At 44.8% G+C, this 24,865-nt stretch overlaps 1 protein-coding gene across 1 annotated transcript in view; it reads left to right on the forward strand.

Annotated features, from left to right (window-relative positions):
• Positions 1-24,865, forward strand: part of ZMYND8 (zinc finger MYND-type containing 8) — a gene marked incomplete at its 3' end in the record, with an annotated part of 73,183 nt that overhangs the window by 9,913 nt on the left and 38,405 nt on the right. The window contains exon 2 of the mRNA XM_015819228.2: positions 14,316-14,386. Coding sequence (XP_015674714.2) covers positions 14,316-14,386 — 71 coding nt within the window. The remainder of the gene's footprint in view (positions 1-14,315; positions 14,387-24,865) is intronic.

A 24,865-nucleotide genomic window follows, 5' to 3' on the forward strand; every position in this document is an offset into this window, starting at 1 on the left:
AAGCAATAAGTCAAAAGGGGAAGCCAAGTTTGTTTAATGACTGCATGATTCACTTAACAACTGCAGTGATTTGCTTAACAGCTGTGGTAAAAAAAGGTCATGAAATGAGGTGCAACTCACTTAACAACTGCCTTGCTTAGCAGTAGAAATTTTGGTCATAAGTCAAGGATTATCTGTAGTGGCTTGCCCTATCAGTGGAAGTGTTTTGGTAGTTTCTTAATTAATTGGGCTGTTGTTTACTGTTAGCTTGTTTAGCAGTTCCTTGATTGGGATATTGTTTGCTTCTTGATTGTTGGTCTAATGTTAATCTTGGTGTTAATTTCTGCTCCTCTGATTGCTTCCCACCGGCCGATACGCTCCCACAGAGAGGCCCTCATCAGGGTGCCGTCAGCCAGACAGTGTCGGCTGGCGACCCCCAGGGCAAGGGCCTTCTCTGTCGGAGCACCCACCCTCTGGAACGAGCTGCCCCCAGAGATCCGGGTGATTCCGGATCTCCCCTCCTTCCGCCGCGTCCTTAAGACCTGGTTGTTTCAGCGGGCAGGACTGGCCTAGGGGTATTTTAAATTGGTTTTAGCCAAATTTTAGTAGAAGCGGCCGATCTAAATATTTATTTTTAATGATTTTTTAAAACTTTGTATTGTATTGTATTAAACTGTTTTTAACTGGCTGTAAGCCGCCCTGAGTCCTACGGGAGAAGGGCGGGGTATAAATATAATAAAATGAAATGGAAATGAAATGATTGTTGGTAAGGAGGTGTTTTGGCCTTTTTGTTTTCTTTTTGGCCTTTGGATTGTCTTTTTTGAATGGTATGTTTGTTGTTTATTATGTTTGTGCTTGTTGATGGCCAATTTGACTGAGTGCCAGGCTTCCAGGAATTATCTAGCTCAGTGGTTCTCAACCTTTTTAATGCTGCGACCCCCAACCGGTCGTAAGTCGAGGACTAAACTGGTCGTAAGTCGAGAACTAAACCGGTTGTAAGTCGAGGACTAAACCGGTCGTAAGTTGAGGACTACCCAACCGGTCGTAAGTCGAGGACTTTCCCTGCCCGGGAGCGCCACGCATGCATGGTTCCGCCCCCTGCGCTGGCCGAGGCGTAGCTGGCAAGCGGCAGAGACGGAGCAGGCCGACCACCAGCTGGCCCAGCCCAAGGGAGGTAAGGCACCCGCCGGAAAAGGGGAAAAAAATGGCGGACAAAAAAATGGCGGACAGCCTTGCTTGGCGATCCCCGTGAAATGGTCGATCGACCCCAAATGGGGTCGCGACCCATAGGTTGAGAACCGCTGATCTAGCGTTTTTTGGACATTGCTTGATCTAGGATGCTCATAGTTAAAACTGTATTTAAGTATGTCCATGTGTTGTGACATTAAGAAGTTTTCATCATGTCTTCTGACTGCTAGTTGATGTTACTGGATGTGCTATGCTAGTCTTCTGCCTGTTTATCCTACATAGTGGCTGTTGCAGTCCTTATACTGTATGTTGTAGATGACTTCTGTTTTTCCTTCTAGGGCTGCTGGGTCTTTTGGTTTTCTTAGGATGTTTTGGAGTACTATGGTGATGCCATGTGGTTGTAATAAGTTGGAAGTTTCTGAGAAGTTTTTAATATATGGCAGTGTTATCTTTTTCACAGCTTGCATTGGTTGTGCTATATTGAATTGAGTGGTCAGCCACATTTTGATAAAGTTAGGTGGATATCCATTTTTTGGAAGATGTGTAGATGATCTATTTCTTTTTCTGATGTTCAGTAGTAGTGGTACAACTGATTGGTATGAGTAGTTTTATGATAGAGTTGTGTTTCTAATTTGCCATCACTGCCTCTGCTGGTGGAGATTCCAGGAAGGATAGTGTGTTTTGTTTTGTTTTTCCTTTCCTTGTGAATTTTTATTCCTTTGAAGATGTTGATGGTTTTGTGTGTGTTCTCTAGTTGGTTCTTTTTTATTATGGCAAAGATGTTATCTGCATATTGGATCCATACTTTAATTGTATGTATCTAGGATTCTAGGTATTTAAATTTTGGTATATTTGGTTAGGTCTGGCGTGTTGTAGTGCTGCCATGGATTCTTTGGCTAATTCTGGGTCTATGGAGGTAAAAAGTTCTGTGACATCAAGTGAGACCCTGATTTCATCTTTATCTATGGTCACATCTTTGATTCTTTGGAAGCAGTGTAGTAGGGAGTTAATTATTTGCATGCCTCTGTGAAGTGTCCAAACTTTTTTGTTAATTCTTTGTTGATGTTGTATGTTGGGGTCCAATGGTAATGATATATTTGGATGGAGAGATATATCTGGCTTGTGCATTTTGGGACATCCATGGAAGCATGGGAGTACAGGTTCACTACTTTTCATCCGCCACTGATATTTCGTGATTTTACCTTTCTTGGAGAGATTACCAAGAATTCTCTTGATCCATTCTCTAGTTTTTGCATTGGATTGGTGTTCACTGGGATGTAAGTTTGTCTTGTACTAATTCTTTTGCTTTTTATATAAATTGTGATCTGTCCATGATAACAATGAGTCAGCATTTGTTTGCTGGTAGGGTGAAGAATAGCTTGGATGTTCTTTTTGTAATTGGGTTTGTTCTCATCTTCTGGTCTGTGGTATGATAGTTTATCTGATTCTTTCTAGGCTCTCTGTGGGAAGTCCTATGGAAAACCATTCATATTAACACTGACAGGGCAAGGTACTAGAATATAAAATGAGAGCAAACCCCATTCCTAATTAACACTAATGATGTTACCTAGTTTGGTAATAAAATATTTGCAAGAAAACAACCAAACTCAGAGAGCACCAAGGACCTCAGCACTTCCTCTTCACTTCACTTTGTTGAAGGGTTGAGTAACTAGCTGTTTCTGAGTTAGTGTGGCTATACGTCTTCTGTTGATCCATAATTCCCTCATACATTTCATATATTCCCTACAGTTAGGTTTACTGTTGTGGTAGCATTTCATCACTTCTGAGTTCTCTTGGTTTCTTTTATGTATGGTTTGTTCCAGTAGATTGTTCTAGTCCCCAGAATTTGATGCAGACCTTGTTAATTTGGTCAACATCTAATTGTGGGGTTCTTAGTCCATGTCACTCTCATATCCGAGATATGCAGGTAAGCGTTAGGGAACCTTTGCCCAAAGACCAGCCAGGATTCTAATCTTGGTCTCTTACATCAGGGGTCCCCAACCCCTAGTCTGCGGACCAGTACTGGTCCGCAGCATGCTAGTAATGGATTCGCACAAACAGACAAAGCCCCATCTGCGAGATGCAGGCAGCACACAAAATCACGTACTCTCCAGTCCACGGAAAAACCTCTCTCCACGGAACCAATCCCTGATGCACACAACAAGCAAAGCCCCATCCACGGGATGCAGGCAGCACATAAAACCATGCATCCTCCGGTGCATGGAAAAACCTCTCTCCATAGAACCGGTTCCTGGTGCCCAAAAGGTTGGGAACCTCTGCACTATGCTATCCATACCCACGCCCCCACACATATATTGGAGAGCATGGTAATCCATTTGTACTTCCTTGGCTCTAGTCAACTTATTTACCAAAGATAAGATAGATCTGAAACCAATTCTGATCCTGCATTCATTTGGTTCTATTATGAAGTCTTTGTTTTGATCGTTGAAAATGATATGTATTATCTCTTAAAGAGAATTGAATTGTTCTTTTTGAAACATAAGAATTTTCATAATTTTGAACACAGTAAGAAATTAAAAAGGAGTAGATTAATTATATCAGTCCCCCTCTCCAAAGCACATTTACTATTCTCCAGCATGATGGATGGATAATCCACATGATTGGGTTTCCTGAAGTCCCTTCTACTCAATTAGACTAAGTCTGAGAGATAGCCACGCCTCTTGCCGGGTCACCTTTGCCCAGTTCCGACTTAGTATTTTACCCAGACAAGATGCGTTGGTTCTTCTCTCCAGACTCAGGTTTTATTTAGAAAAATTTAAATTCCCTATCAGTGGATTATCCTTCCATTCCCCTTTAAGACCTTATTCCCTCGGGTCCTCCCCCCCTCCGATTCCCTTCCTTTTTACTTGCGTTCCACTGACGATTGCAGCCTCAGCTCGAGGTTTGTGTTTCTTCTCCGGTTGGGGCATTAAGGGCTTGGAGGGGTTTGCAATTTCAGCCAGAGGCTTTTTCTTTGTTTCTTTGTTTTTTCGTTGGTGCCTGCGGAGTTTTTGGGGAGTTGCGTAGCCTTCCGTTCGATCCAGCTGATCGGCGGATCTCCGCGGAGGCCCGGGCGACGGCAAATTCATCCCGAACTGGGGCCTCGCTGGGAAAGTTGTTTATTTACTGCCTGCGAGGCTTTGAAGAGCCACGGAGGTTTCTGATCGCTTCGGGGGAGCGTGAAACTGCCGCGGAAGCCCCAAACAACAGTTGATCGTTCTGAGCTTCTCCGGACGATCGGGCTACCAAGGATTTGCCTCGTGGCTGATGGCCGCCATTTTTGTTTGCTTTGGGCTGATCCTTTGCACTGCAGAGAGTCACATGGCTGGTATCCGCCATTTTGTATTTGAGGCCTGCACTGCAGGGCTGGCGTAGGACAGCAGTTTTATCGCCACGTGTCTGGCGGCCGCCATTTTGAAAAAAAATTATTGCACAGTTTAGTTTTCTAAAATTCCTTCATCAGTAACAAAGGGAGTTTTAGAGTTAAATTAACATTCTGGTGCTACCAGTGGCTGGATCAGTTCCCCCCCCTTTTTATGGGGAGGGCAGAACTAGTGGAGTCAATCTCCAAGCATTATTCCCAGTCACATCTATTTGTCATTGCCTCTGGCAATATATTGCAATCGTGTATTAAATTGTCTTTCATTGGGAGTTGATCTTCCCTCACCTCTACTGCCTACTAAGGTCCTAATTATAATCTACTGTGTCCCACAGTTTTTTTTACAAGGAGCTCTATACTGGTCTTACCAGTTTCTGCAATTCCACACTGGACCTCAGCTCCTAGCCTGTTCCAGACCCATCCTCAGACTTGTTCTGAAGGGTCTCAGGCCTAGTCTATTTCAAAAGGTGCCCAGGTTGACCTTCCAGTCCTCATAAGATGATACAACCCATCCTCAGACTTGTGCTGAAGGGGCTAAGGCCTAACTCCTTGGCAGGGAACCGTTCTGGTTTTTCCAGCCTTTGCTGCCTGGTGCAACCCATTCTCAGACTTGCGCTGAAAGGTGTCAGGTTTTGTTTATATGCAAGGAGTCCATACTTGTTTTCCAGTTTTTTCATTACCTGCTACAACCCATCCTCAGACTTGTGCTGAAGGGTTTCTCAGGTCACACATATACCTTGACAAGAAGCATACTGGTATTTAACAGTTTCTTACTGTTTTTTTTTTTTACTTTAAGACTGTTATTTCCTACCTTTCTTAGACCCATTTTCAGACTTGCGCTGAAGGGTACACACGCGATGGCGGAAGACAAGCAGCCTGAACTGTTTCTGGCGCCCACCAGTCCCCAGGTAAAAGGAGACGCAAATCTCCAAAGGCAGAGGCTACCGGCAAGCTCAAGGCAAAAGCAAAGGCCTTATCTGGCAAAGCTCCATCCAAGAGAGCAGAAAAGGAGGCTGCTAGGAGACATCAGGCCCTAGAGAGGCAGATATCCAGGGCTCAAAAGACAGATCCACCACAACAGGTACAGGTTGCACCTGAGACTTCTGAGACTTCTCCTTTCAGCCCTCAGGTAACCACAATTGCACAGGTCCACAGGCCATTGTCTATGCTCACGCAGGTATTAGAATATCTTTCATCCCTACAGAAATCTCAGCCCTCTACGCTCTCCCAGCGTCATTCCACCACCCCTGATTACGCTTGTTCCATAGTTTCCGACCAATCTTCACAGAGTGTGGATTCTTATTCGGAAATTGATGAATCACAAGGAACAGCTTTATCAGAAGATGAAGATGCTCCTCAGGAGCTATCTCCTTTTGTAGGCCTCTTTGATCCCACCCTGTTCAAAACCATTCTAGCCAAGGCCATGGCTACATCCCAGATCGCGCCAGAGCCAGACCCACAACCCACCCTTTCCACCAGTCAAGCTTCAAATCCTTTGTTCGCTGAGCCCACGGTGACTCAAAGGCACATTCTTTGTCCTCCTTTTTTTTGTCAACACGGTGAAAAAGCAGTGGACCAATCTGGGGGTGTCTCCTGTTCCAGGGTCCTCTGACAAAAAGTTGTTTAGCGTGGCGCCATCCCTAACCAATCTCCTGGAGGTTCCCTCTGTGGACACATCCCTTACTCGAATTTTTTCAACACCACTATAGCTGGAGATATGGCGGAGGCACTAAGACCAGAGGACAGGAAATCTGAGTATGCACTAAGAAGGGCACATCAAGCGTCAGGGTAGGCGGTAAAGGCTTCCACGTCTGCCTCTTTCTTCTCACGATCCTCTATCACTTGGCTCCGGGAGCTTCAGAACATGATTCCGCAGGATCAGGTACGTGCCCATCAAACGTTGGGGAAGTTATTAGCGGCTGTGGAATACACGGCCAATGCCACGTTGCATGCCGCCCGTTTTTCAGCCAGAGCGATAGCAGCTAATGTCTCTACCAGGCGACTGCTTTGGCTAAAGCAATGGAGGGATTTAAAATCTAAGGGACGTTTGTCCACCGCTCCTTACTCAGGCGGAAAATTGTTTGGGGAAGCCCTGGAGCCATACTTGATAGAAAATAAGGATAAGAAAAAGGTACTTGTTCACCAGGCTAGGCGAGCAGATAGAAAGTCTACCCCTTTTTCTCGCCGTCAGGGATTCCGGGGCAATACCCAGGGTTCTAACTGGTCACAACCCACACGTTCCTTTACACCAAAAGTGGACCGTCAGATGGACCGTTTTGGATCCAAGCCCAGGCAACAACAGCAGTCTAGGTGGCCCTTTCGGGTAGCGGGGGGCCGTCCCTATCGGAGAAATAAGTGACTCTGGGGAGGGACCCCCCATAGGCGGTCGGCTCTCCCTGTTCTCTCAGAACTTGGAGAACACTACCATCGATGCCTGGGTCTTGTCCACCGTCACCAACGGACTGACCTTGGAGTTTTTCACAAAACCGGCAAACCGATTCATTTCTTGTCCAACACCCTCAAACCCGTCAAAACGGGCCCTCATGAAGGAGGCTATTACCCATCTTATCAAAATAAAAGCAATAGAACCAGTTCCTCCCGATCAGTGGGGGCGAGGTTTTTATTCAATCCTCTTTGTAGTTCCAAAGACCTCGGGAGGATGGAGGGCCATTCTGGACCTAAAACGGTTAAACTCTTATCTAGTATACAAAAAATTCAAGATGCAAACACTGCAATCCATTTTGGCCAGCATAAGGAGGAACGACCTCCTAATGTCCATCGACCTCAAGGAGAGGTGTACCTATATATTCCAATATTTCAACCACATCGCAGATTTCTCAGATTCTGCTATGGATCTTATCACTATCAATACAGAGCACTTCTGTTTGGCCTTTCATCCGTCCCGAGGGTATTCACAAAGATCTTGTCGGTTCTGGCAGCTCACCTCAGACTGGATTCCATTCGGATCCAGTGTTACCTGGACGACATCCTCATACAATCAGTGTCGGTCCAGGCTGCGCGGTCAGAGGTGGCCTGTACAATAGAGGTGCTCCAGAACCACACATTCTTGATGAATTTTCTCAAAAGCCAACTGATTCCATCCACGCGACTTCGTCATCTGGGAGCAGTGATAGATACAACACGCTGCATGGTCTACCTGTCACCAGACCGCATAGCCAGTCTCAGGGCCCTTTTCCGCCAGGTGCAACGCACCAGGTCAGTTCTGCTCCTCACTCTCTCCCAGCTCTTAGGCAAAATGATCTCTTGCATTGCCATCGTGCCTTGGTCCAGGCTACATTCAAGAGCCCTTCAATGGTTCCTCCTCCCTTTCAGAGGAGGAAGTTAACATCCTCCAACAAGCTGGTGCGGTTGACTCCTCTGGTAGCGAGTTCATTCCACTGGTGGAGCTCTCGGGCCATCAACAAAGGCTCGAAGTTCAGAGAACAGTCACGTATAGTGCTCACCACGGACGCCAGTCTTTTCGGCTGGGGGACTCACCTCCAGTCTCAGATAGCCCAGGGGAGATGGTCCAAGGAGGATTTGAAACACAATATAAATTGGCTGGAGCTCAGGGCAATTCACCTGGCGTTGTGTCACTTCAGTCACAAGGTGAGACGCCAGCACGTTCTCGTCCTTACGGACAACATAGCAGCCAAAGCTCATGTGAACCGTCAAGGGGGCACCAGATCGAGCTCTCTGATGACAAAAGCCAGACTGCTCTGCTCTTGGGCAGAGGCCAATCTGTCCTCGATAAAGGCGGATCACATCTCGGGGGCAGTCAACCAGCAGGCAGACGCTCTCAGCAGGGCGACGGTGGATCATTGGAGTGGCAACTGGATCCAGCACTGTTCCTAGCCATATCTCACAAGGTAGGGCACCCGGTTGTAGACTTATTCGCCTCAGCAGCGAACTCCCAACTTCCAAGGTTTTTCTCCCGCTTTCAGTCTCCAGGAGCGGAGGGGGTGGATGCCGTGCGCATTCCGTGGCCCCGGGGCCTTCTTTACGCCTGTCCTCCGCTCCCTCTACTTCCGGCCGTCATCCGCAAGATTCTGCGAGAGAAGGCGAAGGTTGTTCTCATAGCCCCTCATTGGCCGAGGCGCCCGTGGTTCGCCGATCTCATGAGCCTATCAGTATCCGTTCCATGGAAGATACCCCCAGACCGGATAGCACTCAGTCAAGGGGCGCTTCGGCACCCCGATCCTCAATGACTACAGTTAACCGTATGGCGCTTGAGCGGAGACGTTTGACTGAGGAAGCTTGTTCTCCAAGGGTCATTGATATGATCCAGGCGTCTAGACGCCCGTCAACGAATAGAGTTTATGACTCTACTTGGAAGAGTTTTATATCTTGGATGACCAGGAATCACGTCCAGTTATCTCTCACTGTACCTCAGGTTCTACAGTTTTTGCTGGACGGGATGGATAAGGGTCTGTCCCCTAGTACTATCAGGAGACAGGTGGCAGCCTTGGCCACAGTTCTTTCTTGTGATGATTCTTCCTCACTTGCTCACCATCAGGTGATCCGCTCCATTAAGGGAGCAATTAATACGAGACCTCCAACGGTTCATCGGTATCCCTCTTGGGATCTGTCGAAGGTTTTGCAGGCCCTTACAGGGTCGCCTTTCGAACCACATCGTTCTTGTGATCTCAATTTCTTATCTATGAAAGTGGCCTTTCTGGTGGCAGTGACCTCTGCCAGGCGCATATCTGAATTGGCATCCCTCTCGGTAAGGGAGGATCTCTGCTTGTTTCGCCCTGATTGCGTGATCCTGCATTTAGACCCCACGTTCATTCCTAAGGTGAACTCCTTGTTTTACCGGTCACAGGAGGTGGTGTTGTCGAGTTTCTGCCCTAGTTCGTCTGGTGACTTAGAACGCAGATGGCACACCTTGGATGTTCGCAGGGCGCTTCGCATTTAGCTTAAGAGAACTGCTTCTTTCCGTAAGTCAGAGGCACTTTTCCTGTCATTCAATCCGGCCTCTATGGGGCTCAAGGTCTCTTCTTCCATCATTGCCAGGTGGATTAAGGCTTGTATTGCCAGGGCATACCAATCACAATCTTTAGCCGTACCCTCGCTCACTCTACTCGTAGCGCGGCCACTTCTGCGGCCTGGGCCACTCAGGCGCCCATTGGTGACATATGTCGGGCGGCGACCTGGTTGTCACCTTCCCCATTTATCCGTCATTATAAAATTGATAGTTTTGCTTCTACTGACGCTGCATTTGGCCGTAGAGTATTGCAGAGGGTAGTGTCATCTCCTGCATCACATGGCCCGTCTGTTACCCCCCCCTAGGGACAGGCAGGCTTTGGTATGTCCCAATCATGTGGATTATCCATCCATCATGCTGGAGAAGGGGCATTGTCTTACCTGAACGCCTTTTCTCAGCATGATGATGGATAATCCACTCCTGCCCTTTTACTGATTACTGGGCACTGTGGCAGGAGTCTGGAAACCAACGCGTCTAGCTTTGTCTGTTGCTTCGCCTCCGTCGGAACTGGACAAAGGTGACCCGGCAAGAGGTGTGGCTATCTCTCAGACTTAGTCTAATTGGGTAGAAGGGACTTCAGGAAACCCAATCATGTGGATTATCCATCATCATGCTGAGAAAAGGCGTTCAGGTAAGACAACGCCCCTTTTAAAGAAACATTTAGATATATCAGAAATTAATTTAGAATATATCATACACTTGGTAAAATAATGCTGGTACATAGCTTCTGCACCCAAGAGGTTTGGAGGCCCATACAAACCAGTAACCTCTTAGAAACATTTTTTACCTTCCATAATCTACTCCCCCCATGATTCTCTATTAGATTGATAGTGTTTATAATTTAATATACTCGTGAGCAATCTCATAATTGTTTAAAAATGTAAATAAAATTATTTTATGTGGAATGATAAAATGTGAAACAAACTATGTACTTTCCAGAAGAATCCGAGTGTTCCTTTGATTACAGAATACCAAGTGAGGTAATAATGAATTCAGTTGTAAAATGGTACGCTCTAAGCCAGCGGTTCCCAACCTTTTTGGTACCAGTGATCTGTTTCATGGAAGACAATCTTTCATGGATTGGGAGAGGGATGGGGGGGGGAAGGATGGGGATGGGGGGGGAGGATGGCTTCAGTTTTGCTCGTTCACCCGCTGCTCATCTCCAGCTGTGTGACTCTGTTCCTAACGCCACAGGGTTGGGGACCCCTGCTCTAAGCAAAATAATTCTAATACAGTGTATATAATACCATCCAGTCATTTTTATATGCAATTTCTACAAAAATTGGGGATTATAATAATTTATCAGCAGTACTGGTTAAATGCGTTATAAAATTAAAAACATATTAGAAAGGGTAATGAAAATAAAAACAGTATTTGTCCTTGATGTTATATTGGGAGTTTATTTGGACTTTCAGAATTATGGTTTCCCAGAATTATAGAAAGCGTTTATTCTCTTAACCATTGTTTTACTTTTGTTCAGAACCCCCTTTTGTGTAAAAGTCCTGGTTATGATAACTTAGAGTTCTCCATTATATATGAAGGGAAAATTGAACATTTTAAAATTGATTTTCCTTAAAGCGGGAAAATAATAAGCTATAATTTATGAAGCCATAGCAGATGTACAGGCATACTTATTTTGAGCTTCCCAGAAACATTCAGCTATCTGATTCTAAGTAGAGAAGTCTGGTTTTTTATTAAATGCAGCAAATTAGTTTTTATGACATGATTTTTAATATACCTGCTATGTGTTACTCTGTGTTTTTAATCACTTTACTGTGTAAATGTTTCTGTTCATGACATTTAGACAGCCTTATCAGGCACATAGACATTTTCCAATTATGTTTTCTAATACTTGAGCTTCCCCAAACCTTCAGTATCAATTAATACTTGATATTTCTAGCTATTTTGTTAAGTTTAAATGATTGATCTGGAAGGCAGGTTGCTAAAGGTGAAAATTTCTTTTTTATTTGTTTTTCAACTTAGATTTATGGATTTTTACACTATAGATAGTGTAGATGAATGGATGACTCCAGATGACTGGTGGAGAGCAGATGTTCTCTCTGTCTTCAAAAAGGGGGTAAAGGAAGATCCTTTCAGTCTGACATCGAAACCTGTGAAGCTTCAAATCTTAAGAAATCAATTTGTAAGCACCATAAAAACAATTTGTTAATAACACAGACAGAACACAGCATGGGTTTGTCAAGAGAAATCTTGCCAATTCCAAACATTCAGCGAAATGTTTGAAAAAAACGCCTCATGACACACTGAACTGTGGACTGGATGGAATGAGTGGAAAAATAACTGGCTCTGAAACAGTACTTAAAAAGTGCTTCTCAAAGGTCATCACCAAGAGATACTAATTAGTGTACTGCAAGGAACAGTTCCTGATGCTCTGTTGTTAAATATTTTTATTAGGAGGCAGAGAAAATAATTTTCAGACTTGCAGAAGATCTAATTTGAGAGGGATAGCCAATATCCTAAACAAATTTCAAAATGATCTTGATAATTTTGCAAGTAACAATGAAATTTAAGATGTAGGTGCAAAATTTGCTTAAGGATGCAAAAAAAATCAAATTCTTAGCTATAAGAAGGGGAAACCTGACTTGATAATTGTATCTATAAAAGCTTATTTAAAACCAGCAATGTGATTGGCTCCAAGGAAATAAAGTTGTTGCTGTTATCGTTATTATTTATTAAATTTTGAGGCCATCTGATTTTAGAACAAGACTGGGCAGCTTATATTAAAAACAGAAATTAATAATCAATCAATAATCATATACCAGTCTATATACCATAAAACATGGTTCATAGTGGCTTCATAGCCACCCTGTCCGAAGGCCTGGGAAAAGAGCTACATTTTAAACACTTCTGGAACATCATCAGAGTGAGAGCCACCTGAACCTGGTAGTTTTAGGCTGTATCATAGAAACTGTAATTTCTATAGGAAATAATTATTCTATTATGAGGGTGAAGGTTCATTTTCCGAGCTTGTGGATTGGTTTCTGAAAGTTTCGTTACCATGCTAGGTAACATCTTCAGTGGAGTTACCTAGCCTGGTAATGAAACGTTCGGAAACAAACAAGTTCAGAAAATGAACCTTCACCCTCATTCTACAGATATTCGCCACTATTGCAAATTATTCTATTATGCTAGGTTTTTGTTAAGACCCCAAATATTGTATCTTGTTCTTTATACGGTATGAGATGTTAAAAAAGATTCAAAAAACTTGAAACAAGTTCACAAAGGGCAATGAATATTATCAAGTGACATGAAATTAAGTGTAAAATGCGATTGAACGAGGTGAGTATGTTTAGCCTTCAAAAAGACAGATAATTTGGAGGGTAAGATCGTCATCAAATAGCTGAAAGGATGTCACATAGTAAGGTTTTTCTAAATTCCATAATGCAGGACACACAGAATTTAAGTTAGAGTAAGACAGATTCTGACTGAATGTTAGGAAAAGTTTTGCAGCAGTAATAATTTGATACTAGCTATTCAGATGAGTGATCTAACTCCTTACATTAAAAACCTCTGTCTTTAATTTAGAATGGGATGTTTTAATTTGAATTCTTGTACCAAGCAAGGGTTTGAACTTGTTGGCCTAAATGGCTCCTTCCAATACTATGATTCTATGATTCTAACGAATGAAGGAAAATATACATGTCCCAGGATAATGTTGCACGGTCACCGTGTCCAGAGGTTTAGTCACTTTTGGACTCACACTGAAGCCCACCCTCAGAAAACCTCTCTCTGCTTTGGGCTATTTTATGTGTTGTATTTATGTGGTGCCTGATTGTATGTGGCTTTTTAGTTGTTGACTGGGTGTTGAAGGATGACTATTAAATCATTGGCTATTGTTTCCTTGTGTTGCCAAGTCCTTGGCTCCTAATACCTGATAAGCTGGTGGTAAATCTTTGATTCTAAATTTAAACATCTTTGGGCAGTACTTTTGTGTAAATTTAAATATTAAAAGAAGTAACCACAGAATTTCAATGGTGTTCTTGAATTATATAACAATTATATAGAGTTTGGGCTAAATGATAAAGTGACCATGTTTTTTTGATGTTCAAGATAGTAAAACTAGAAGCAGATTGTGAAAAGCTCCAAAAAGATAGCTTCTGACTGGGTAAATGTGTTTCAGAATGGCAAATAGAGTTTAATATGAGCAAGTGTAAAACAACATATGTTGGCACGAAATAGGCAAGCTTTAAGTATACATTAATGGGATTTGAATTTATTTTCTGCCTCTTATTTTATATAGCTCAACATGACATATATAATGCTTCCTCCTGTTTTCTCCACAATAATCCTGTGAAGTAGGCTGGTTGACATAGAATAACTATTCCAAAGATACCCAGCATGCATGGGTATGGGCAACATTATAATTTTTCTGGAATTCTGCCCTTATAAATGAGCACATGCATATCATCTGATTTCAGCTTCAATGTATTATCCATTATGCAATTTAATATTTACTTATTCAAAGGAGATGGACCATTTCCTGAAAATATTACAAAAATAGATTTTGGTGTTATGAGCACAGTGATAGCATTGACCTCATCATCTCTCCTAGAGTTATGATAATGGTAGCCAATATGTATCTTTTAAAACGGGAATTAGACAAGTTTTTCAGGCTATCCATATTTATAAATCATAACATCACTAAAAGCAACACAAGGAAAGCTGGATCATGTTACAGTACTTATTGTTTTGTCTTTTCTTTCATTTCTAAACTGTAATCAATATAAATATGTGAACATCAAAATCTCTCTACTCTTACAGCTTGGCTGAAGAAGAAATAAAAGCAGAGCAGGACGTAGTGGAAGGGATGGATATCTCCACTCGATCCAAAGGTGTGTAAAAACATATTTTAAGCATACATTTCTACCTGTTTCTAAGGATAAAAACAGTTTTGTCCCTGTTTCTTACAACCATTCAGCTAATACTTTTATTCCTTGAGGCTTTTGATGCCAATAAAAAACAGTACTGCTTAATAACATCTATATATTTAGATTAGTTTTTCCTTTGCTCTTGTAAATAATTCAGTCTGAATATGTGATGAACTTATTTTGTATATTATTTTACTGAAAGTTAATAAGGCAAATTTGAAAAGCCGTGGTGGCACAGTGATTAGAATGCAGTATTGTAGTTAACTCTACCACAGCCACAAGTTCGATCCTGACCGGCTCAAGGTTGACTCAAATCCATTCTTCTGAGGTCAGTAAAATGAGGACCTAGATTGTTGGAGGCAATATGCTGACATTTGTAAAGTGCGGTAAAGCACTATGGAGCAATATATAAGTCTAAGTGCGATTGCTATTGCTGTATTTTTAAAAGCTTTATTTTGCCTTTCCTTATACAGGTAGTCCTTGACTTACAAACAATTCATTTAGTGACTGTTCAAAGTTAGAACGGCATTGAAAAAATTGACTTATGACCATTTTTTACAGTTACGACCTTTGCAGCATCCCCATGATCAGGTGATTGAAATTCAGATGCTTGACAACTGGTTCATATTTATGACCGTTGCTGTGTCCCATAGTCATGTGATCACCGTTTGTGATCTTCTAACAAGCAAAGTCAGTAGGGAAGCCAGATTCATTTAACAACCGGGTTACTAACTTATCAACTGCAATGATTCTCTTAACAACTGAGGCAGGACAAAACTTACTTAACACACTTAGCAACAGAAATCTTGGGCTCAATTGTGGTTGTAAGTTGAGAACTATCTGTACTAATTTCTTGAAACACACTATTATTTAAGGCAAGGCTTTTCAACCAGTGGTACGAGTACCACCTGTGGTACATTGGCACCTGGCAGGTGGTACGCGACCATCCTAGAAAAGTGGTAGCGGGGGAGGGGAATGAGCTGAACTGGTGGCAGCACCGCACAAGCCTGAGCGAGAGATGGTTGGAGCTGCGGGGCTGTCAGGGCTCAGCGGAAGCGCCAGGATCAGCGCCAGGCTCCAGCTGGAGCTCAGCGCTGATCCTGATGCTTCCGCTGAGCCCTGAAGAAGCACCAATCAGCTGGAAAGTAGCACTGATCCTGGCGCTTCTGCTGAGCCCAGAAAAAGCGCCGATCAGCTGGAATGTTGCAGCCTATCCAGGGTCTTATGATTTACATTCAGATGCTTGGCTACTGATTCATATTTATGACGGTCACAGTGTCCCAGGGTTATGTGAAGTGACCAAAACCTTCTGCAACCACCCATCAGATGGGGGGAATAAAGACCAAACACACCCCACCCCACCCCCGCTGCCAATCCTCAACAGAAATGCTCACAACAATGGAAACCTCAGACAGGAGGAAGAGTGCCGCCGGGCGGGCAGGCAGGTGTCTTGCTCGGCTGTGGCTGGGGGGACACTTTTTTCAGTGCCATTGTAACTTCGAACAGTCACTAAGCGAACTGTTGTAAGTCGAGGACTACCTGTGCTTTATCACTTTTTTCCTTTTTTTTTTTTTTTGGTCATCAAGTTTTTGACACCTTGCTAGGCGACTGGTGGTACTCGGATTTTGCCATGTCCTAAAAGTGATACAATGGGTGGAAAGGTTGAAAAGCCTTGACTTAAGGCACATTTGACTAGATACATACCATTAACTATGGTTCACAAACATACTAATTCACAATATTTTATCTATTATTTCTCATTGTACATCTTTGCTTTTGGTCAGGTCGTATTTTGCTATGAAAATTCTCTTGTTATAGTTCTTTTTACCCCGTCTTACCTTAACCTCTGCAAACCTACTGCCTTCTTGTGTTTTGTATTATAACTCCCATTATGCTTACTAAGAATATTGGAGATTGTAGTCTAATACATCTGGAGATCACCAGAAATGTATTGCCAAAATCATGTATTTCTCCAGCATGAGGATGGAGAATCTATGAATGGTTTAGACTGTCTTCCTGCCCAATTAGGCTAAGTCTGACAAACTTGCCACGCCTCCTGCTGGGCTTGAGTACCATCCAGTCACGACTTAGTCTCGAGCCCAGCAGGACACTATTGTGGTTGGCTCCTTTGTCAAACTTATTTGGACAGGTTGTATATCTCCCATTTGTGGATTCTCCCTGTTCTATCACAGCGCTGTGACCAGTGCTGCCACAAACTGCCCAGCAGTTTTTCCCTCACTCCCCTTAGTCACTTTTTGCTAAACGGGGATTCTAGTTGAAAGAAAGCTTTCCCAGGCAGTTTTCGTCTTCCCCCTTCGGTCGGAGCTCAACAGAGTGCGCTGCCTGGCTTTCGCTCCCAGCTGAGTGTCGGGTTCAGAGAAGCGCGCTGACGACCATCTGCTGCCCAGCTGATCGTCGGGCCCAGCGGAGCGCGCTGACAGCCGTCTGCTGTCCGGACGAGCATGGGGCCCAAAGCCTCAGTCAGAAGGCCCTTTTTTGCCGTTCTTTCTTTGGCGTGCTCGTCACGGCTGCCATTTTGCGAGCTGCGCAAGGAGCCGTTTCTCCTACTGTCACAGCTACAGTCAGCTCCTGGCCCTAATTTGCTTCATCTCGGCCAGAGAAGCATTTTCACAGTCAAGGGCTGTTTGATTCCAGTATTTGACTCCGTCCCTTGGCTTCAGACTTCTCGTCCGGCACTCAATTTCCAGGGTCTCGGAGCTCTTCCAAAACGCCCTCATTTTTCGGGCGCCATTTTAGGTGTCTCATACATTGAGCTGACCTTGTGGGGGGAGAGGGAGAAAAACGGACAGGATCACTTACCCCTCTTCAATTCAATAAGTATTTTAATTGCCTGTACCTGCACATAGGATCATTAGGAATTGAGCCTGAAGCCTGTCCCCCCCTTTTTTTGGTCTCAGCTCCAGTCAAGCCAGGCCTCAACAGCGTTCCTCACTAATTATTTCAACTTCAGTGTTGAAGTGCGCAGGCACTTGTCACTGAGGTGATTTGCCGCCACTAAGCGAGTTACGCTTAGTGGCGGCAACAACTTAACAACTGTTGGTTTTCCGCCACCGTACGCCTGACCAATACGCTGTAAGAGCGTTATCAGGCTTTGTCAGCCATCAGGAGCATTACAGATGTGCAAGAGTCCATTAGGTTGGACCAGCTGCCACCGTTCCCTAGAGCAATCGCTGGTTTCCAGCACTTTGACGCACAGTCACAACCCAGTGCTCGGCTCCCAAGTCTTGAGATACCTCTCAGAACTCCACTGAGACATCTCCATTGTGATGGCAGACAACGCGGTATCTCAGAATGCGCAGGGTGCTCCCGGCACTCCCGCCCGCAAGAAGCGCAAGTCCTCCAAACTGGAGGCTGCAGGAAAGCTTAAGGCCAAGGCCAAAGCTATTTCGGGCAAGAAGCCCTCTAAGGCGGCTGAAAAGGAGGCCAGCAGGAGACACCTAGCCTTAGAGAAGCAGTTTTCCAAGGTTCAACAGTTGAACACAAGTGGAACGGTCCAAGCTTCCCCGGTTCCACACGAGAGTTCGCTCTTTAACCCGAAACTTGCCCCATCCAGCTCCCTGATCCAAAGGGCCTGGTCTCTGGAAGGGTAAGCCGGGCAAGGGAACGTTCTACCCCTCAACCAGGGACCAGCCCCCCAATAGGTGGCTCCTTCGCCCAGGGTCCAGTCGAGACAAGAGGCCACATTCACACCCACAGCGGCCGTACTTCGTCCCACTGAACCTCAAGGGGTGTGGCCAGAACAGCTTAAGGCGTTACTCACTCAGGCATTGGCCCAGGACATGGCCTCCTCGTTCCACCAGAGGCCCAGGCCAGAATTCGTGGCACCCATGACACCATCTCACTTCTGGGCGGAAGCCCCGGAATATCCTTACTCTGTCTCTTCTGACCACTCCTCTCAGGACAGAGATTCAGGTTCCGAGGAGTACGGGTCAAGGGGCATTCAATTGTCTGAAGATGAGGAGTCATCTCCGGACCCCTCCTCCTTTGTTGGTCTATTTGACCTGGGGTTGTTTAAGTCACTGCTACTGAAAGCAACTACATCGGCCAAGATTTGTCCTGATCAGGAACCTCAACCGGTTCCTTCCACCAGCCAGGACTCAAAGCCGCTATTCTCCGAGCCTACGATTACGGAAAGGCATATCACTTGTCCCTCCTTCTTTCTGAACATCATTCAGAAGCAATGGGGAACTCCTGGCACACTCCCCGCTCCGGGGGGAACAGACAGGCTATTCAATGTTGCCCCCGCCTTGTCAGAACTCCTGGAGGTCCCAAGTGTGGATGAGTCCCTAACACCACTCTTTTCTTCCTCCACGGTGTCAGGGGACATGGCTGAGACCTTAAGGGCGGAGGACAGAAAATCAGTTTTCCCTACGCAGGTCTCACCAAGCCTCGGCATGGTCGTTAAAGGCATCAGCATCCACCTCCTTTGCCAGGACTTCCATTATATGGCTTCGAGAGCTCCAGGCCATGATTCCCCCGGAACAGGTTCGTGCTCACCAGAATCTGGGTAAGTTGGTGGCGACATCCGAATACATGGCGGATGTGTCACTACACGCCGCCAGATTTTCATCCCGAGCCATAGCCTCTAACGTCACAGCCCGCAGGCTCCTATGGCTCAAGCAATGGCAAGTGGACTTAAAGTCAAAGTGGCACCTGGCAACCGTCCCCTACCGTGGCGGACAACTATTCGGAGAGGCGCTTAACCCTTACCTGGTAGAGAACGGACAAGCGTAAGATGTTGACCCACCTTACCAGAAGGGCAGACAGACGGTCCAACCCGTACTCCTGTAGACCGCCCTTTCGATCAGGATCGGAGTAGGCTCAGCCTCCCCGCTCCTTTCCTCCTAGGCCTGACTGCCAATTGGAGCGTCCCGCTCCCAAGCCTCGACAGCAATTCCAGGCCAGGCGGCCCTTTCGGGGCACGGGAGGCCGTCCTTTCCGAAGAAACAAGTGACTTCAGGACGGCCCTCCCCATTGGTGTCAGACTCACTTTCTTCATTCATGAATGGGAGGCTACCACAAAATACGCCTGGGTGCTCAATACCATCAGGCGCGGCCTTCCCCTTGAGTTTTTGTCCCGCCCACTGCAACGTTTCGTTTCTTGCCCAACTCCCAGAAATCCGGCCAAAATACGACTCATGAGTGAGGCCATTCGTCACCTATTAGAAATCAGGGCCATAGAACCAGTACCGACTGGACAAATACATCGGGGTTTCTACTCCATCCTCTTCGTTGTTCCAAAGGCTTCGGGAGGATGGAGCGCAATACTCGATCTGAAGGGACTAAACTCTCATCTTGTCTATAAAAAATTCAAGATGCAGACGCTTCAGTCCATTCTGGCCAGCATCAGAAGGGACGATTTCCTGACGTCTGTCAACCTCATGGAAGCATACCTTCACGTCCCCATCCTTCCCGACCATCGGAGGTTCCTCAGGTTCTGTTATGGGAAACATCATTATCAGTACAGGGCTCTACCGTTGGGCCTTTCGGCCGCTACAAGAGTATTCACCAAGATCTTGGCAGCACTGGCCACTGACCTGAGACTGGTCCCTGTACAGATCCAATGTTACCTGGACGACATCCTCATCCATCCACCTCCTTGCAGTTGGCTCAGTCGTACCTGGCCTTGTCCATCAGGACCCTTCAAGACCACGGTTTCTCGGTGAACTTTCAAAAGAACCAGACAGTTCCCTCAACCCGCCTCCTTCACCTAGGCGATCATAGACACAAGTCTCTGCAATGTCTATCTGTCGCCAGAACATCAGGACAGCATTCAGGCCCTGATCAGGCGGGTCCAAAGAGAGTGTGTAGTCACACTGGCCATGCTTTCCCAACTCTTAGGAAAGATGGTTTCTTGTATGGGGATAGTGCCATGGGCCAGGCTACATTCCAGAAGCCTGCAATGGTTTTTGCTCCCATTTCAGAGACTGGGCACCAGCTCCTCCAACCAGAAAGTAAGGGTTCCAGCTCCCACCCTAAAGTCCCTTCATTGGTGGACCTCCCCAGCGGTAGCCAAAGGTTCCTTATTCAAGGAACCAGCCAGGCTTACCCTGACTACAAATGCCAGTCTGTTTGGCTGGGGGCGCACCTACACTCACAGTTAGCTCAGGGCTGGTGGTCCCAGTCAGACCTCAAACACAACATAAATTGGCTGGAGCTAAGAGCCATACACCTGGCATTGCGCCACTTCAGCGACAGGGTGGCGGGACAACATGTCCTTGTGCTCACGGACAATGTGGCAGCGAAAGTCCATGTGGGCCGGCAGGGGGGTACTTGGTCCATGTCCCTTATGACCGAGGCCCAGTTGCTGAGTACTTGGGCAGAGACCAATCTCTCCTCCCTCAGAGCAGAGCACATCTCGGGAGAGGCAAACCAGCAGGTGGACTCCTTGAGCAGGTCGACAGTGGATCACTCTGAATGGCGCCTGCATTCCGATCTATTCTGGGAGATCTCGGAGAGGTTCGGACTTCCGTTGTTGGACCTGTTCACCGTCCCGGCGAATTCCCAGCTTCCGAGGTTTTTCTTCCAGTTCCCATCTCCAGGGGCGGAGAAGGTGGATGCCCTCCACAGTCCATGGCCCGAGGGCCTGCTCTATGCCTTTCCTCCTCTCCCTCTGATCCTGGCTGTTATCTGGAAGATACTGTAGGAACGGCTGGAGGTGATAGTCATTACTCCACACTGGCCAAGACGGCCATGGTTTGCTGACCTCTTAAGCCTTTCCATCTCTGCCCAGTGGAGGATTCCTCCAGATTGTGTTGCACTCAGCCAGGGAGCTCTGCAACCCCCAGACCCTCAGTGGCTCCAGTTAGTCGCCTGGCACTTGAACGGCGGCTCCTGACCCAAGAGTCCTATTCGACAGGCGTAATCTCCATGATTCAGGCCTCCAGACACCCCTCAACTAATAGGATCTATGACTCCTCGTGGAGGAATTTTTGTCACTGGTGCACTAAGAACCGCCTCAATCTCTCCACCATCACTATTGCGAGAATCCTTGAATATTTATTAGAGGGGCTCAACAAGGGCTGGGCACCCAATACCATCCTCAGGCAGGTGGTGGCCTATCCACGTTGCTTACATGTGACAATTCAACGCCATTGGCTCAGTACCCCTTTATCAAGGGCGCAACTAACACCAAGCCACCCGTGGTTCATCGTTATCCCTCTTGGGAGCTGCTGCAGGTCTTGCAGGCCCTGACCTCGCCACCGTTTGAGTTCATTGCAGTTCTTAACCATGAAGATAGCTTTCCTCGTAGCCGTCACGTCGGCGAGACGCATCTCGGAACTAGCTGCTCTCTCTGTCAGAGAGGACCTATGCATCTTTCACAATGACAGGATGGTCCTTTGATTGGATCCGTCATTTATACCCAAAGTAAATACTTTGTTCCACAGGTCGCAGGAGGTGATTCTTCCAGATTTTTGCCCTCGACCACCTCACGTTTTAGAATGCCAATGGCACACCTTGGACGTTCGAAGGGCGTTGCACCATTATCTCAAGCAGACCTCAGCCTTCCGCAAGTCGGAAGCGCTCTTTATCTCCTTTCAACCCTCTTCCATGGGGCAGAAGGTCTCGTCATTGACTATAGGCAGGTGGATCAAGGCTTGCATTGCAAGAGCGTACCAATCACATTCCCTGTCAGTTCCAAGCCATATCACCGCTCACTCCACACGCAGCGCTGCAACATTTACGGCGTGAGCAACTCAGGCTTCCATTGGGGATATTTGTAGAGCGGCGACCTGGTCCTCGCCTTCCCGGTTCGTGAGGCATTACAAGCTGGATAGGTTTGCTCCTGCAGAAGCCTCATTTGGCCAGAGAGTGCTCCAGCAAGTAGTGTCATCAAGTGGGACACAGACAGATTCCCTCCCATAGGGACAGGGCAGCTTTGGTATGTCCCATTCGTGGATTCTCCATCCTCATGCTGGAGAAGGGGCGTTGTCTTACCTGAACGCCTTTTCTCAGCATGATGATGGAGAATCCACACACACCAGGTCCTGTGTCGGGTAGGGAAGCCAACACGTCGGACAATCGTCAATAGCTTCGCCTTCGTTGTGACTGGGTGGTACTCAAGCCCAGCAGGAGGCGTGGCATGTTTGTCAGACAGTCTAATTGGGCAGGAAGATAGTTAAACCATTTGTGGATTCTGCATCATCATGCTGAGAAAAGGTGTTCAGGTAAGACAACGCCCCTTCTCTATCTTGAAGTCATGCAGAAAAATTTCCCACTTCTTTGTGATGTATGTTTTCTTATGTGCAGAATCTTTAACGTCTTATAGAGCTAAATTGTATTTTGATGGACCTAGAAAATAGTATCTCACAGTATATGCTCTTGGGACTTAACCATAATTCTCTTACAGTTCTTTTTTATTGCTGTTGAAATAGCATTTATTCTCTTCATGAAGCAAACATGGTCTGAATGTTATTATTGTAGTTTTCTGGATGGGGGTTAAATTTCTGTTTGAAAAATTATTCAGTTATCTATCTCTTTGACATACACTTTGGCAATTTATGGCTATAAAGGCTGTTCTCCATAAGAAATGAAATTGTAGAAATATGTTACTTTCATTAGATAACCACATATTTAATTGATTCGTGTCTTCATTGCCAGACCTTTACAGAGTAGTGTGTCATAACAGAACTTTCAACTTAAGAACCCTAAGAGCAGGCACTTTGTGTGTTTTATTCAACAGCATTGGAACCAGCAAATGCCTCTACATATTGAGGGCTAATTTGAAATGCCATTCATCAATAAGCACATTGCCTTACATGCCTTCTGAGTCAATCCATTTACAGCACCATCCATTGCAATATCATCAATAGTAGTTTGGACTTTTGCAAATTCTTCTCTATTCTTCCCTGTGACCAGGATTTTACTTAGGAACTATTTAAGGAAACCCAACACATTCTCAAAATTCTGGCTTTACCCTTAATAGGAAGAAAAAGAAGTTCATGAAGAGAATAAAGTGCATCAGTCGACTGTTTTGGCTCCATCTGCTGGCAAATTGCTTTGTAACCATAGATAAATCTTTAATAGGAATTGGGGCGCACATTATAGTAGTATCAAAGTTTTGCATATCAATGCTTGTTGCTGTTGGAAGACTTTGAATCTTTTGTCCAATAAGGATCTAAAAATGGACCTTGACTCATGACCATTTGTTGAAGTTTGAAGATGGTTGGAAAAAGTGACTTACAGTCTATCCTTGAAGTGAAAACCATACTGCCTTTCATTGGGTATTGCATCTAGACATCACTTTCTCTCTACTCATTTATTCATTTGTGTCATTACATTTATTATGGTCATCTATTCCAACAGACTCTGGCAGCTTACAAAATCTGATACTAAGATAAAACAATTAAAAACATAGATTTTTGACTCAGAATATTGTTTTACTGTTCTGTTTCTTTATCCAAAAGTCAAATATAATTGTCCCTGATATTTGCCGTGCTATACTATTTTATGTTGATAGGGCAGCTTCATTTTAACATATTTAGTATTCTGGAAATTATGATTATCAGAATGGTTTGCAGACTTCCTCACAGAAGAACCATTTAATAGAACCATTTGTATAAGGATATCTGCAAAACCAAAAAAAACCAAACCCCAGACAGATAAATATTTGAAGAACTACTATTAAGCATGTTCAACTTCCCTGTATTTACTGCAGATTATTTTTGTTTTTTTAAAGTTCTGTATAATCTCTATGTTTCATTCATAAATATTGCTCTTGAATTGCACTTGAATCCTAGTATATTATAGTATGAACTACACTGCTTGAATTTTATCAGTCTGAGCTTCTTTTTCTTTCTTTTTCTCATTGACATTCTTTATTGCTGCTTAAATTATATCCAATTTATACTTTATACTTTTTGCCACAAAACTTCAACTTCTAAGATCTACAGTTTTTATGAAACTTTATTATTTAGCTATTAAACTTGATTCTATGATCCAAGAATTCTTGATTGCCATCTGGAAATAATATATAGTAAAATCTCTCTTGAATTTATTCACATTCAGCTCTTGTTTCTTCTGCTTTTTCCTTTTTTTTCTGCCTTCTATTTGGTTATAATACAGATATAATAGCCTTAATGATGCTAATGATTAGAAACTCTGTTGTTAACAGACATTTATTAATCAAAATAATACAAATGCTGTTAACTGCAGTTACTGAAGTCCTCTGTGGGTCCTTAAGGAAGAACCTCACATAATCACAACTACAACTTTCCCATTGACTTTGCTTGCTGGAAGCTGGCACAGAAGGTTACAAATTGCAATCATATGACCATGATAGTATATTAATGGATTTAATGCACATTGTTCATCTCTATATTTGAGGAAGAGAAGGCATCTACCTCAGTTGTTCGTAGTCATTGAGGTTCAATTTATGCTAGTTTTCCTTCCTGGATTGAAGGTCAAAGCTCTACAGATAGC

Source organism: Protobothrops mucrosquamatus, unplaced genomic scaffold, assembly GCF_001527695.2.
Source record: "Protobothrops mucrosquamatus isolate PMUCROS unplaced genomic scaffold, P.Mucros_1.0 scaffold875, whole genome shotgun sequence".
NCBI classification, from domain to species: Eukaryota; Metazoa; Chordata; class Lepidosauria; order Squamata; family Viperidae; genus Protobothrops; species Protobothrops mucrosquamatus.